Here is a 16,105-nt window from a genome sequence, read left to right as displayed (position 1 = left end):
GAGCTCGACCTGGAAGGTGGGCGGGGCTGAGGGACGGTCACATGGTCTAAAGGAGCTCTCTGGATCCTTCTAGAAGGAGCTCGACGTGGAAGGTGGGCGGGGCTGAGGGGCGGTCACATGGTCTAAAGGAGCTCTCTGGATCCTTCTAGAAGGAGCTCGACGTGGAAGGTGGGCGGGGCTGAGGGGCGGTCACATGGTCTAAAGGAGCATCTCTGGATCCTTCTAGAAGGAGCTCGACCTGGAAGGTGGGCGGGGCTGAGGGGTGGTCACATGGTCTAAAGGAGCTCTCTGGATCCTTCTAGAAGGAGCTCGAGCTGGAAGGTGGGCGGGGCTGAGGGGCGGTCACATGGTCTAAAGGAGCTCTCTGGATTCTTCTAGAAGGAGCTCGACTTGGAAGGTGGGCGGGGCTGAGGGGTGGTCACATGGTATGGTGACGGTGGTGATGGCGGTGGTGGCGGTGGTGGCGGTGGTGACGGTGTTGATGGTGGTGATGGTGTTGGTGGTGATGGTGATGATGATGGTGCGACTCACCGGTGATGGCCCTCCTCATCTCCCGGGCGGCCTCCTCCCGCGTCTCCGTGGCTGCCTGATCACTGAACCACGCCACGTGGGGGCAGCACAGCAAGTTGGGCGCATCCTTCAGAGGGCCCGACAAGAAGCTGGGGTCACAACAACAACAACGTCAACAACAACATCAACAACAACGTCAACAACAACATCAACAACGTCAACATTAGCGTCCTTCAGAGGGCCCGACGAGAAGCTGGGGTCACAACAACAACGTCAACAACATCAACAACGTCAACAACAACATCAACAACAACATCAACAACATCAACAACGTCAACATCAACAACAACGTCAACAACATCAACAACGTCAACATTAGCGTCCTTCAGAGGGCCTGACAAGAAGCTGGGGTCACAACAACAACAACATCAACAACGTCAACAACAACATCAACAACTTTTGATTTAAAGCTTTCGTGACTGCAGTAATTCATATTCTTAGTTTTTTCGGTAAAGTCACGTTGACTTTACCGAAAAAACTAAGAATATAACATCAACAACGTCAACATTAGCGTCCTTCAAAGGGCCTGACAAGAAGCTGGGGTCACAACAACAACAACATCATCAACAACAACAACAACGTCAACATTAGCGTCCTTCAGAGGGCCCGATAAGAAGCTGGGGTCACAACAACAACAACATAAACAACAACTACAACAACAACGTCAACAACAACAGCATCCTTCAGAGGTCCCGACGAGAAGCTGGGGTCACAACAACAACAACAAGAGCATATTCATCTTCTTTGGTTCTTTCGGTAAAGTCACCACGTACAATGAGAATAAAATAATAAATTGATAAAATAAAATAACACAATAATAATATTCTCACGACGTTTCGGCCACAACACAAGCGGCCTTCATCAGGTGAAGGGACTAGATTGAACCACGCCACGTGAGGGCAGCACAGCAGGTTGGGACAGCGCTGTCCTACCAGACAGTCTCGTCCCTTCACCTGATGAAGGCCGCTTGTGTTGTGGCCGAAACGTCGTGAGAATATCATTGTGTTATTTTATTTGATCAATGTATTATTTTATTCTCATTCTACGTGACTTTACCGAAAGAACCAAAGAAGATGAATCATTGCAGTCACGAAAGCTTTAAATCGAAATTTAAATCGAAAAAGAACATTCTTTGGTTCTTTCGGTAAAGTCACGTGGAAGGGAAACAATGAAAAATTAATAAAAAAATAAAAATTAAACATTACATAAAATCCGTGATCTGGTTCCGTCTGTAAAAGATTTGATTCCGGACATACAGTACCCTGGCGTCTACAAACTAAGTTGCCTCTGTGGTAGTTGTTACATTGGAGAAACCAAACGCCATGTCTCGGACCGCATTCGTGAACACAAAGCAGACCTGAAACACGGTAGGACCAACACCTCGGCCGTGGCAGATCATTGTTATAATTCAATAGACTCACATGACATTGACTTCTCCAAGACAGAGGTTCTCTGCAAGCCATCTGGCTACCATGAGAGATCCGTTCACGAGGGGAATTCACATATACAAACACAGAGACAATTTCAACCGAGAAGATGGATTCTGGCTTAGCAATCATTGGAAGGATTCGATAAACCATTTCGGGTCTTAATTGCTCGTTCACCCTTACGGTTACCATGAGAGATCTGTTCACGAGGCTATCCACATATACAAACACGGAGACAATTTCAACCGAGAAGATGGATTCTGGCTTAGCAATCATTGGAAGGATTCGATAAACCATTTCGGGTCTTAATTGATCGTTCACCCTTACGGTTACCATGAGAGATCTGTTCACGAGGCTATCCACATATACAAACACGGAGACAATTTCAACCGAGAAGATGGATTCTGGCTTAGCAATCATTGGAAGGATTCGATAAACCATTTCGGGTCTTAATTGCTCGTTCACCCTTACAGCTACCATGAGAGATCTGTTCACGAGGCTATCCACATATACAAACACGGAGACAATTTCAACCGAGAAGATGGATTCTGGCTTAGCAATCATTGGAAGGATTCGATAAACCATTTCGGGTCTTAATTGATCGTTCACCCTTACGGTTACCATGAGAGATCTGTTCACGAGGCTATCCACATATACAAACACGGAGACAATTTCAACCGAGAAGATGGATTCTGGCTTAGCAATCATTGGAAGGATTCGATAAACCATTTCGGGTCTTAATTGATCGTTCACCCTTACAGTTACCATGAGAGATCTGTTCACGAGGCTATACACATATACAAACACAGAGACAATTTCAACCGAGAAGATGGATTCTGGCTTAGCAATCATTGGAAGGATTCGATAAACCATTTCGGGTCTTAATTGATCGTTCACGCTTAAGGTGGCTTTCAGACCGCATCCATTATTTTTCGTCTCCCCCCCTCCTCTTTTCCGAACATAGATGGACTCGTCCATCTGAATGACTGTCAAATCGCTCTCCGTGGTGCTAACGTTAAAAAAAAACGCCACTTTTTTTTCAAAATTTCTTGCTGTGGTTTTTCGCGCCTGATGATGAATGCTTGTGTTGCAGTCGAAACGTCGTGAAAATTTTATTGTTTTATATTTTTATTATTTGATTGTTTCCCTATCTACGTGGCGACTTTACCGAAAGAACCAAGAATATAACAACAACGTCAACAACAACATTAGCGTCCTTCAGAGGGCCTGACCAGAAAGCTGGTCACAACAACAACAACGTCAACAACAACAGCAATAACAGCAACAACATCAACAACATCATCAGCAATAACATCAACAACATTAGCAGCATCATCAACATCATCATCAACATCACCATCATATCATCATTAACATCATCACAAGTATCACAACATCACCATCATTATATCAACATCACCATCATTACATTATCAACATCATCAACATTATATCATCAACATCACCATCATCAACACCATCATCAACATCACCATCATTATATCATCAACATCACCATCATCAACATCATCATCAACATCACCATCATTACATTATCAACATCATCAACATCACCATCAACATATCTCTCTGCATCTCCCTCCATTATCCTCTCTCTTGTGATGATGTTCACGATGATGGTGATGATGATGGTGTTCACCTGAAGGGTTCACTCTCGTGATGATGTAGATGATGATGTAGATGATGATGATGTAGATGATGATGATGTAGATGATGTAGATGTTGTAGATGATGATGTAGATGTTGTTGTTGTTGTTTACCTGAAGGGTTCACTCTATAGTCATGATGTAGATGATGTTGTAGATGTTGTAGATGATGTTGTAGATGTTGTAGTTGTTGTTCACCTGAAGGGTTCACTCTATAGTCATGATGTAGATGTTGTAGATGTTGTAGATGATGATGTTGTAGATGATGATGTAGATGTTGTAGATGATGATGATGTAGATGACGATGATGTAGATGATGTAGATGTTGTAGATGATATAGATGATGTTGTAGATGATGTAGATGATGATGATATTGTAGATGTTGTAGATTATGATGTAGATGTAGTAGATGTTGTAGATGATGATGATGTAGATGTAGTAGATGTTGTAGATGATGTAGATGATGTTGTTCACCTGAAGGGTTCACTCTACAGTCATGATGTAGATGTTGTAGATGTTGTAGATGATGATGATGTTGTAGATGTTGTAGATGATGATGTAGATGATGTAGTAGATGATGATGATGTAGATGATGTAGTAGATGTTGTAGATGATGATGATGTAGATGATGTAGTAGATGATGATGTTGTAGATGATGATGTAGATGATGTTGATGTTGTTGTTCACCTGAAGGGTTCACTCTACAGTGATGATGTAGATGTTGTAGATGTTGTAGATGATGTAGATGTTGTACATGTTGTAGATGATGATGTAGATGATGTAAATGATGTAGTAGATGATGATGTTGTAGATGATGTTGTTGTTGTGGTTCACCTGAAGGGTTCACTCTACAGTCATGATGTAGATGTTGTAGATGATGATGTAGATGTTGCAGATGGTGTAAATGATGATGTAGATGTTGTAGATGATGATGATGTAGATGATGATGTAGATGTAGTAGATGTTGTAGATGATGATGTTGCAGATGTAGTAGATGTTGTAGATGATGTTGTAGATGTTGTAGATGATGTAGATGATGTTGTAGATGTTGTAGATGATGATGTAGTAGATGTTGTAGATGATGTAGATGTAGTAGATGTTGTAGATGATGTAGATGATGTTGTAGATGTTGTAGTTGTTGTTGTTGTTCACCTGAAGGGTTCACTCTACAGTCACGATGTAGACGTTGTAAATGTTGTAGATGATGTTGTAGATGATGTTGTAGATGATGATGTAGATGATGTAGTACATGTTGTAGATGATGATGTTGTAGATGATGTTGTAGATGATGATGTAGTAGATGTTGTAGATGATGTTGATGTTGTAGATGATGATGTTGATGTTGTAGATGTTGTAGTTGATGATGATGTAGATGATGTTGATGTTGTTGTTGTTGTTCACCTGAAGGGTTCACTCTACAGTCATGATGTAGATGTTGTAGATGATGATGATGTTGTAGATGTTGTAGATTATGATGTAGATAATGTAGTAGATGTTATAGATGATGATGATGATGTAGATGATGTTGTAGATGATGTTGATGTTGTTGTTGTTGTTCACCTGAAGGGTTCACTCTACAGTCATGATGTAGATGTTGTAGATGTTGTAGATGATGATGTAGATGTTGTAGATGATGATGATGTTGTAGATGTTGTAGATGATGATGATGTTGTAGATGTTGTAGATGATTATGTAGATGATGTAGTAGATGATGATGTAGTAGATGATGATGTAGATGATGTTGTTGTTGTTGTTCACCTGAAGGGTTCACTCTACAGTCATGATGTAGATGTTTTAGATGTTGTAGATGATGATGTTGTAGATGTTGTAGATGATGTTGATGTTGTAGATGATGTTGATGATGATGATGTTGTAGATGATGATGTTGATGTTGTTGTTGTTGTTCACCTGAAGGGTTCACTCTCGTGTACATCGAGCGCGGCTCCCCGGATCCGCCCTTCCCTGAGCGCTACAGCAAGAGCGTGTTCATCCACAAGTCCTCCACGTGCCGTGTTCACCAGGAACACTCCGTGTCTCATCTGTTACATCAACACCATCACCACCACCATCACCACCATCATCACCATCACCACCATCACCATCACCACCATCATCATCACCACCACCATCACCATCACCACGGTGAGAGCGTGTTCATCCACAAGTCCTCCACGTGCCGTGTTCACCAGGAACACTCCGTGTCTCATCTGTCACATCATCACCACCATCACCATCACTGCCATCATCACCACCACCATCATCATCATCACCACCACCACCATCATCACCACCACCACCACCATCATCACCACCACCACCACCATCATCATCACCACCACCACCATCATCATCATCACCACTACCACCATCATCATCACCACCACCACCACCATCATCATCATCACCACCACAACCACCATCACCACCATCACCACCATCATCATCACCACCATCATCACCACCATCATCATCACCATCATCATCACCATCATCATCACCATCATCATCACCATCATCATTATCATCATTATCACCATCATCATCACCACCACCATCACCACCACCATCACCACCATCACCACCACCATCACCACCACCACCACCATCACCACCATCACCACCATCACCACCACCATCATCACCATCACCACCACCACCATCGCCCCCATCACATACGTCTCCACATCCCCTATAAATGATGGTCGTGCCCGTAACGTCGTGGCGAACGTCGCCCCCCAAACGTCGCCCCCCAAACGTCGCCCCCCCAAACGTCGCCCCCCCCAAACGTCGCCCCCCCCCAAACGTCGCCTACCTGCTTGATGGTGAAGTCGTTGAGCAGGTGGTGGCTGTGCTGGTCCAGGGAGCAGTGTAGACTCACACAGTCACTGGCGCGGAGCAGCTGCAGCAGCGAGGGAGCTCGCTCCACGCCCAGCGCCCGCTCCATGCCAGGCGCCACGTGGGGGTCGTGGAAGACGACGCGGAAGCCAAACGCAGCGGCACGGAGGGCCACGGCCTGGCCCACGCGGCCTGGGGCGGTGGGGGTAGGGGGTGGGGGGTGAAAGGCGAGGTGTCAGTGTGTGTGTGTGTCTGTGTGTCAGTGTGTGTGTGTGTGTTAGTGTGTGTGTGTGTCTTAGTGTGTGTGTGTGTGTCTTAGTGTGTGTGTGTCAGTGTGTGTGTGTGTGTCAGTGTGTGTGTGTGTCTGTGTGTCAGTGTGTGTGTGTGTGGGTCAGTGTGTGTCTGTGTGTGTCAGTGTGTGTCTGTGTGTGTGTTAGTGTGTGTGTGTGTCAGTGTGTGTGTGTCAGTGTGTGTGTGTCAGTGTGTGTGTCTGTATGTCAGTGTGTGTCAGTGTGTGTGTGGGTCAGTGTGTGTGTCAGTGTGTGTGTGTGTCAGTGTGTGTGTGTGTGTCTGTGTGTCAGTGTGTGTGTGTGTGGGTCAGTGTGTGTCTGTGTCAGTGTGTGTGTGTGTTAGTGTGTGTGTGTGTCAGTGTGTGTGTGTCAGTGTGTGTGTCTGTGTGTCAGTGTGTGTCAGTGTGTGTGTGTCAGTGTGTGTGTGTGTGTCAGTGTGTGTGTGTTAGTGTGTGTGTGTGTGTCTTAGTGTGTGTGTGTGTTAGTGTGTGTGTCAGTGTGTTAGTGTGTGTGTCAGTGTGTGTGTGTCAGTGTGTCTGTGTGTCAGTGTGTGTGTGTCGGTGTGTCTGTGTGTGTGTCAGTGTGTGTGTGTCTGTCAGTGTGTGTGTGTGTCTGTGTGTGTCTGTGTGTCGGTGTGTCAGTGTGTGTCAGTGTGTTAGTGTGTGTGTCAGTGTGTGTGTGTGTCAGTGTGTGTGTGTGTCAGTGTGTGTGTTACTGTGTGTGTGTGTGTCTGTGTGTCAGTGTGTGTGTGTCAGTGTGTGTGTGTGTGTGTCAGTGTGTGTGTGTTTGTGTGTCAGTGTGTGTGTGTCGGTGTGTCAGTGTGTGTCTGTGTGTGTCAGTGTGTGTGTCAGTGTGTGTCAGTGTGTGTGTGTCAGTGTGTGTGTGTGTGTCAGTGTGTGTGTGTCAGTGTGTCTGTGTGTCAGTTACTGTGTGTGTGTCGGTGTGTCAGTGTGTGTCTGTGTGTGTCAGTGTGTGTGTCAGTGTGTGTCAGTGTGTGTGTCTGTGTGTGTCAGTGTGTGTGTGTGTCTGTGTGTGTGTCAGTGCGTGTGTCTGTGTGTGTCAGTGTGTGTGTGTCTGTGTGTGTGTGTGTCAGTGTGTGTGTGTCTGTGTGTGTCAGTGTGTGTGTGTCTGTGTGTGTGTCAGTGTGTGTGTGTCAGTGTGTGTCAGTGTGTGTGTGTCAGTGTGTGTGTGTGTCAGTGTGTGTGTGTGTGTCTGTGTGTCAGTGTGTGTGTGTCAGTGTGTGTGTCAGTGTGTCAGTGTGTGTGTGTGTGTCAGTGTGTGTGTGTGTCAGTGTGTGTGTGTGTGTCAGTGTGTGTGTGTCTGTGTGTGAGTGTGTGTGTCAGTGTGTGTGTGTCAGTGTGTGTGTCGGTGTGTGTGTCGGTGTGTGTGTGTGTCAGTGTGTGTGTGTGTGTGTCAGTGTGTGTGTGTCAGTGTGTGTGTGTCTGTGTGTGTTAGTGTGTGTGTGTGTCAGTGTGTGTGTCAGTGTCAGTGTGGGTCAGTGTGTGTGTGTGTCAGTGTGTGTGTGTGTCAGTGTGTGTCCGGCAAAACAACCCCCTACCTCCTCGCGGTGCCGGACGGGCAACTCTTTTGTGGACAGTGCTGTGGGGGGAGATCCAATATTGATTGGCTCCTCCCCTCATGGCATATGTGTCCACCACAGGGGCTAAACGGGGGCTCTGGACGGGTGCGAGGGGCTGGTAACCCCTTCACCTTCAATTAATTACCACTAAACCACGAGTTAAACTGAAATATGTAACTAATGAGCTTGTGCCGGAGGCCCCGGGGGGCCAGGCGTCTATGACGTCTCCTGGCCAAACCCCAATTGGCGGAGCCAGGAGATTGAATACCTACCCTCGGGGCTACTCCAGAAACAACGAAAAGCCACTACGGGTGGCCACGTGGAATGTTCGAACAGTCACTGCGGAGGAGAGGCTGCCACTCCTCTGTCGGGAGCTGGACCGGTACCGCCTGGATCTATGCGGCATTCAGGAGGTCCGGTGGACCGGCTCTGGCTCCTGCCACCATGAGGGGTGGACAGTCCCTCTACTCGGGGCAGCAGACTGCCAAACAACAGGGTGTGCGTCTTCTTTTGAACAAAAGAATGAAGGGGGCGTGGGAGCGTGGCGGTGAGGTGTGGGAAGCTGTAAGCCCCAGGCTACTTTGGGCTCGCCTTCCCATCAACCGGAGGCGAGGAATGGTGGTCGTGGTTACTTATGCCCCCACCGAAGATGAACATCCGTGGAGGGATGCAGGCAAAGCCGATGAGTCAGATGCCTTCTATGACCTCCTGTCACAGGTGCTGGCTAAAGTGGCCCCTCGGGATAGAGTCATCATGTTGGGTGACTTCAATGCCCGAGTTGGTCATGATACTGGCACCTGGTCTGGAGTGATTGGAGGGCATGGGCCAGATCAGCTCAATAACAACGGTAGGAGGCTGCTAGATTTGTGTGCAGCCCATGGGCTTGTAATTACCAACACGCTGTTCCGGCATCGGCGCATCCACACAACATCATGGATGCATGCCGGGTCCAAGCAAGAACATCTGCTGGACTACATAGTGACGGACCAGCGAATGCGAGCCCATGTCCTTGACACCAGGACCTACCGTGGAGCTGATCTGCCCTCTGACCATCGACTAGTCATCTGTAAGATGCGCCTGCCATTCTTCCACTCCGGTGGTGGGTGTACACCCAGGACCCCATTCCAACATAAAGTGGCCTGGTCTCAGTTATCTGATGAATGTTGCAAGCGAGAATTTCATCATCGCTTGCGGCTGGGTTTGGCATCGTCCCCTACTCCTCCTGATGCCAAGGGTAAATGGGCGAGGTTTAGGACTGTGACTCATGCAGCTGCAATGGCTGCTTTGGGTACGCGGTCCAGACCTCCCCAGAGACCCTTGGCTGACAGAGGTGTTCAGGATGGTTGAGAAAAAGCGACAGGCCCACTGTCATCGGCTACAGAATCCCACGTCAGAGAATGAGGAGGCTTACCGCAGCCTTCGCTCGGAGGTTCGGAGAGCCGTGAGGCGCTGCAAGGATGGGTGGTGGTCGTGGGTTGCTGAGGAGATGGAGCCTGCCTCAGTGGCCCGTGATCATAAAACTCTATTTGACTCCATCAAAAAAGTAACCTGCAGCGCCACACCTATTACCATCATTAGGGGAAAAAACGGTGATCCAATCTCTGACCCCCAGGAACAGGTTTGCAGATTTGCTGAGCATTTCTGTGAGGTCCTGGGGGAGGGAAAATCCCTCAGCCAGGAAAACATCGTGGCACAAAGTGAGGATGACCCTGCTGAGGCTGCGGTGCCTCAAATATTGGAAGAAGTCACCCCCTGTGAGTGGCTGGCTGAGGTGCCATCTGCTGAGGAGGTATTGAAGGCGATCCAGAGTCTGAGACCAGGAAAGGCAGCGGGCAGAGATGATCTCAAAAGCAAAATGCTGAGGGAGGGTGGCGTTTGTGCACAGACTGCCCTATATGACATCATAACAACAGTCTGGACCACTGGACGGGTTCCACAGGATTGGAAGGATGCCGTGGTGGTCCCCCTTTTTAAGAAGGGGGACCGCACAGACTGTAACAACTACAGGGGCATCTCACTCCTCAGTGTGCCGGGAAAGGTCCTGGCAAGGATTATTCAGCATCGCCTTGCCAGGCACGCTGAGGAGAGGCTTGCGGAGCCCCAATGCGGTTTCAGGAAAGGGCGGTCCTGCACAGATGCCATATTTTCTGTCCGTCTGCTACAGCAGAGGTGTAGGGAATTCCAACAAGACCTACATCTCTGCTTTATTGACCTGGTCAAGGCCTATGATACCATCAGTAGGCCTGGGCTATGGGTCGTTCTTCGTGCTTTTGGAGTACCTGACCCTCTGCTCATGATCATTAAGGACCTTCATGATGGTGAGCGGGCCCGGGTAAAACTACGTGGCCGGGAGTCAGAGCCATTCCCTGTACACCTTGGGGTGCGACAGGGATGTTCTCTGGCTCCCACATTATTTAACATCTATTTTGACCACGTAGTTCGTGAAGCCTTCAATAGCTGTACCGGGGGAATCTCCATATGGTACAGATATAATGGGAGGCTGATGGATGCCCGGGTGCGGTCAAGGGATGGCTCCCTATTGCTCAACCACGTTATGTATGCTGATGATTTGGTAATAGCTGCTCAGTCAGAGGAGGAGTTGGAGATGCTGCTGCTGAGACTGGAGCGTGCCACTAAGAGGTGGGGCCTTACCATCAGCCCCACCAAAACTAAGCACCTGCCTGGGTATTTTGTACCATCGGACACTCCACCCCCACAACTCCCAATCGGTGATGGGGCAGTTGTGGAGAGAGTGGAGAGTTTCCCATACCTGGGCAGTGTGCTTATGACTGGCTCCAGTTTAACAGCAGAGGTCTCACTCCGAATCAGTCGAGCGGCAATATCTTTTCATCGGTTGCGTAACGCTGTGTGGAAGCTACCTGGTCTGTCGCTCCGCACTAAGCTTCAGGTCTTCTCCGCCACGGTCATTCCCTCCCTTCTCTACGCTTGCGAAACGTGGACCCCCCTAATGGAACATCTTCGCCGGTTAGAAACATTTAAGCTGGCCTGCCTACAATCCATCCTGGGTTTAACCAGACTGGATTGTGTGAGGAGCTCACAAATCCTTGAAAGATCTGGGCAAGGTCCCATCGGTGAGCTCCTCCGGCGGGCAAGGCTGCGATGGCTGGGTCATGTAGCCCGCATGCCCAGCCACCGCATGCCGAAACAGGTTTTGTTCGGCCGGATTGAGGGGGCTAAGCGGGCGAGGCACGGGCTAGAGAAGAGATGGAGTGATGTGGTACAGGAGGACGTGGAGCTGAGTGGACTTGCCGATGACCGGTACCAGCGGTGTCAAGATCGGCCTCTGTGGAGGAGGCTCGTGAAGGACGCTACTGGGCAGTTGGAGGCAGTCGCCCTCCAACAACAACGGAGGGCGGAGGAGCGACGCTCACAACAACGAGCGGAGTGCCGGGTGGCTAAAGCACAGCAGGTTGGCACAGTAGGGGGCACAGGTGGTGCATCAGCCAGTCATCTCAGTCAGTCGACCCGTGGCACCTGGGTCTGCCCCGTCACCTCCTGCCAGCGGGCGTTCGACACTTCACGTGGCCTCAGGGTGCACATGGCCTGGCACAAGCGTCGTGGTGACGTCACCGCCACTTAGTGGCGAATGGCGGTTGTTGTTGTTGTCTTGTGTGTTAGTGTGTGTGTCTGTGTGTGTGTTAGTGTGTGTGTCTGTGTGTGTGGGGAGCGATAGTGTAGCGGTTAGCGCTACGCTGCGCTATGAACCTGGCGACCCGGGTTCATTTCCCGCTCACGGCCAACACCAGTGACGATTATCTGAACCGGTCCCGGGCCTCCCCTAGGTCGACTCAGCCTCAAATGAGTACCTGGTGCGGTGTAGTGTAGTCAACATCGCAAGCAACTGGGGAGACAAAGGCGGTCGGGCGTGGTGCTGGCCACCCACCCCCTCGTGTACCGTGCCGGCCTTCACAGGCACTGCTACTCGCTAACAGCACTTGACCCTACAGTCTGTTAAGGCTACACGGGGGATCTTTGTCTTGGTGTGTCTCTCCATCCCCGCGTCTCCCCGCGTCTCCCCGTTTCTCCCCGTGAGTGTCTCCCCGTGAGTATCTCCCCGTGTCTCCCCGTGAGTGTCTCCCCCTCCCCGTGTTTCCCCGTGTCTCCTCCCCCCCCCCACCGAAGCCGATGAGTCCCAGCGTCTCCCCGTGTCTCCCCCTCCCCGTGTCTCCCCGTGAGTGTCTCCCCGTGAGTGTCTCCCCGTGAGTGTCTCCCCCTCCCCGTGTCTCCCCACGTGTCCCCACGTCTCCTCGTGTCTCCCCGCGTCTCCCCCCCCAACTCCCACCGAAGCCGATGAGTCCCAGCGTCTCCCCGTGTCTCCCCGTGAGTGTCTCCCCCTCCCCGCGTCTCCCCGTGTCTCCCCGTGTCTCCCCCTCCCCGTGAGTGTCTCCCCGTGTCTCCCCGTGTCTCCCGCGTCTCCCCGCGTCTCCTCGCGTCTCCCCGCGTCTCCCCATGAGTGTCTCCCCGTGTCTCCCCGTGTCTCCCCGTGTCTCCCCCTCCCCGTGAGTGTCTCCCCGTGTCTCCCTCCCCCCCCCCCACCGAAGCCGATGAGTCCCAGTGTCTCCCCGTGTCTCCCCGTGTCTCCCCGTGTCTCTCCCCGTGTCTCCTCCCCCCACCCCCACCGAAGCCGATGAGTCCCAGCGTCTCCCCGTGTCTCCCCGTGTCTCCCCGTGAGTGGCTCCCCCTCCCCGTGTCTCCCCGTGTCTCCCCGTGTCTCCCCGTGTCTCCCCGTGTCTCCCCGTTAGTGTCTCCCCCTTCCCGTGTCTCCCCGTGTCTCCCCTCCCCTCCCCCCCCCCCCCCCCACCGAAGCCGATGAGTCCCAGTGTCTCCCCGTGTCTCCCCGTGATTGTCTCCCAGTGTCTCTCCCACTCCCCCCCCCCCCCACCGAAGCCGATGAGTCCCAGTGTCTCCCTGTGAGTGTCTCCCCGTGTCTCTCCCCGTGTCTCCTCCCCCCCCCCCCCCACCGAAGCCGATGAGTCCCAGTGTCTCCCCGTGTCTCCCCGTGTCTCTCCCCGTGTCTCCCCCCCCCCCCACCGAAGCCGATGAGTCCCAGCGTCTCCCCGTGTCTCCCCCTCCCCGTGTCTCCCTGTGTCTCCCTGTGAGTGTCTCCCCGTGTCTCTCCCACTCCTCCCCCACCCCCACCGAAGCCGATGAGTCCCAGCGTCTCCCCGTGTCTCCCCGTGTCTCCCCGTGAGTGTCTCCCCCTCCCCGTGTCTCCCCGTGTCTCCTCCCCCCCCCCCCACCGAAGCCGATGAGTCCCAGTGTCTCCCCGTGTCTCCCCGTGTCTCCCTGTGTCTCCCTGTGTCTCCCCGTGTCTCTCCCACTCCCCCCCCCCCACCGAAGCCGATGAGTCCCAGCGTCTCCCCGTGTCTCCCCGTGTCTCCCCGTGAGTGTCTCCCCCTTCCCGTGTCTCCCCGTGTCTCCCCTCCCCTCCCCCCCCCCCCCCCCACCGAAGCCGATGAGTCCCAGTGTCTCCCCGTGTCTCCCCGTGATTGTCTCCCAGTGTCTCTCCCACTCCCCCCCCCCCCCACCGAAGCCGATGAGTCCCAGCGTCTCCCTGTGAGTGTCTCCCCGTGTCTCTCCCCGTGTCTCCCCCCCCCCCACCGAAGCCGATGAGTCCCCGTGTCTCCCCGTGTCTCCCCGTGTCTCTCCCCGTGTCTCCCCCCCCCCCACCGAAGCCGATGAGTCCCAGCGTCTCCCCGTGTCTCCCTGTGAGTGTCTCCCAGTGTCTCCCACTCCCCCCCCCCCCACCGAAGCCGATGAGTCCCAGCGTCTCCCTGTGAGTGTCTCCCCGTGTCTCCCCGTGTCTCCCCGTGTCTCTCCCCGTGTCTCCCCCCCACCCCCACCGAAGCCGATGAGTCCCAGCGTCTCCCCGTGTCTCCCTGTGAGTGTCTCCCCATGAGTGTCTCTCCCCGTGTCTCCCCCCCCCCCCCACCGAAGCCGATGAGTCCCAGTGTCTCCCCGTGTCTCCCCCTCCCCGTGTCTCTCCCCGTGTCTCCCCCCCCCCCCCACCGAAGCCGATGAGTCCCAGTGTCTCCCCGTGTCTCCCCGTGTCTCCCTGTGAGTGTCTCCCCATGAGTGTCTCTCCCACTCCTCCCCCACCCCCACCGAAGCCGATGAGTCCCAGTGTCTCCCCGTGTCTCCCCCTCCCCATGTCTCCCCACGTCTCCCTGTGAGTGTCTCCCCCTCCCCGTGTCTCCCCGCGTGTCCCCACGTCTCCCCGTGTCTCCTCCCCCCACCCCCCACCGAAGCCGATGAGTCCCAGCGTCTCCCCGTGTCTCCCCGTGTCTCCCCGTGTCTCCCCGTGTCTCCCCGTGTCTCCCACTCCTCCCCCCCCCCACCGAAGCCGATGAGTCCCAGCGTCTCCCCGTGTCTCCCCGTGTCTCCCCGTGTCTCCCCGTGTCTCCCCGTGTCTCCCACTCCTCCCCCCCCCCACCGAAGCCGATGAGTCCCAGCGTCTCCCCGCGGATGCGCGCGGCTCCTGCGGCCATCTCCCGGATGTGCTCGACGGAGGCGGCCCGGGCGCCCTGGCGGAGGCCCAGGTGGAGCCAGGCAGTGCGGCGGTACAGGTTCAGCACCAGGGACATTGCCGAGTCGGCGCTCTCCTCCACCGACACCGCCGGCACGTTGCACACCGCGATGCCTGCACACGTACACACACACAGACACAGACACGTAGTCACACACACACAGACACACACACACAGACAGTCACACACACAGACAGTCACACACACAGACAGTCACACACACAGTCACACACACACAGACACACAGTCACACACACACACACACGTACACACACACGCATTCACACACACGTACACACACACATACACACGTACACACACACGTACACACACACACGTACACACACGCACACACACACACAGTCACACACACGTACACACACACACGTACACACACGCAGTCACACACACACACATACACACACGTACACATACACGTACACACGCACACACACGTACACACGTACACACACACACGCATTCACACACACGCGCAGTCACACACACACGCATTCACACATACGCAGACACACACGCACGCACACGCACGTACATACACACACTCACACACACACGTACACATTCACGCACGTACACATTCACACACGTACGCACGTACACACGCGCACGCACAGTCACACACACACACACAGACACACACAGACACACGCACACACTCACACAGTGACACACACACGCACACACATGGGTGGTGTGACCCACTGCGGTGTGACTCCGTGTGGTGTGACGCTCACCCAGCTCAGCGGCCGCCCTGATGTCCACGTTGTCACACTCACACACACAGTCACACAGTGACACACACAGTGACACACACACACAGTGACACACACACACACAGTGACACACACACACACACACAGTGACACACAGTGACACACACACACAGTGACACACACTCACACGGGTGGTGTGACTCCGTGTGGTGTGACGCTCACCCAGCTCAGTGGCCGCCCTGATGTCCACGTTGTCACACTCACACACACAGTGACACACACAGTGACACACACACACACACAGTGACACACACACACACAGTGACACACACACAGTGACACACACACACACAGTGACACACACACACAGTGACACACACACACACAGTGACACACACACACAGTGACACACACACACACAGTCTCACACACACACACACACAGACACACACACA

At 52.5% G+C, this 16,105-nt stretch overlaps 1 protein-coding gene across 2 annotated transcripts in view; it reads right to left on the bottom strand.

Annotated features, from left to right (window-relative positions):
- Window positions 1-16,105, bottom strand: part of LOC116958794 (C-terminal-binding protein 2-like) — a 57,161-nt gene that overhangs the window by 21,001 nt on the left and 20,055 nt on the right. Inside the window, exons 6-9 of one of the 2 annotated variants that reach the window (XM_076057657.1) lie at window positions 14,823-15,029; window positions 6,477-6,691; window positions 5,573-5,703; window positions 532-637 (exon numbers count right to left, since the gene is read on the bottom strand). In XM_076057657.1, coding sequence (XP_075913772.1) covers window positions 547-637; window positions 5,573-5,703; window positions 6,477-6,691; window positions 14,823-15,029 — 644 coding nt within the window. In that variant the 3' untranslated portion in view covers window positions 532-546. Of the gene's footprint in view, window positions 1-531; window positions 660-5,572; window positions 5,704-6,476; window positions 6,692-14,822; window positions 15,030-16,105 lie in introns of both variants that reach the window. The other variant, XM_076057656.1, reaches the window with a different exon arrangement.

Source organism: Petromyzon marinus, chromosome 83 (assembly GCF_048934315.1).
Source record: "Petromyzon marinus isolate PM22_M1 ecotype Great Lakes invasive population chromosome 83, UKy_Petmar_22M1.pri1.0, whole genome shotgun sequence".
Classification (NCBI taxonomy): Eukaryota; Metazoa; Chordata; class Hyperoartia; order Petromyzontiformes; family Petromyzontidae; genus Petromyzon; species Petromyzon marinus.
This window is presented reverse-complemented; position numbering and strand designations above follow the sequence as displayed.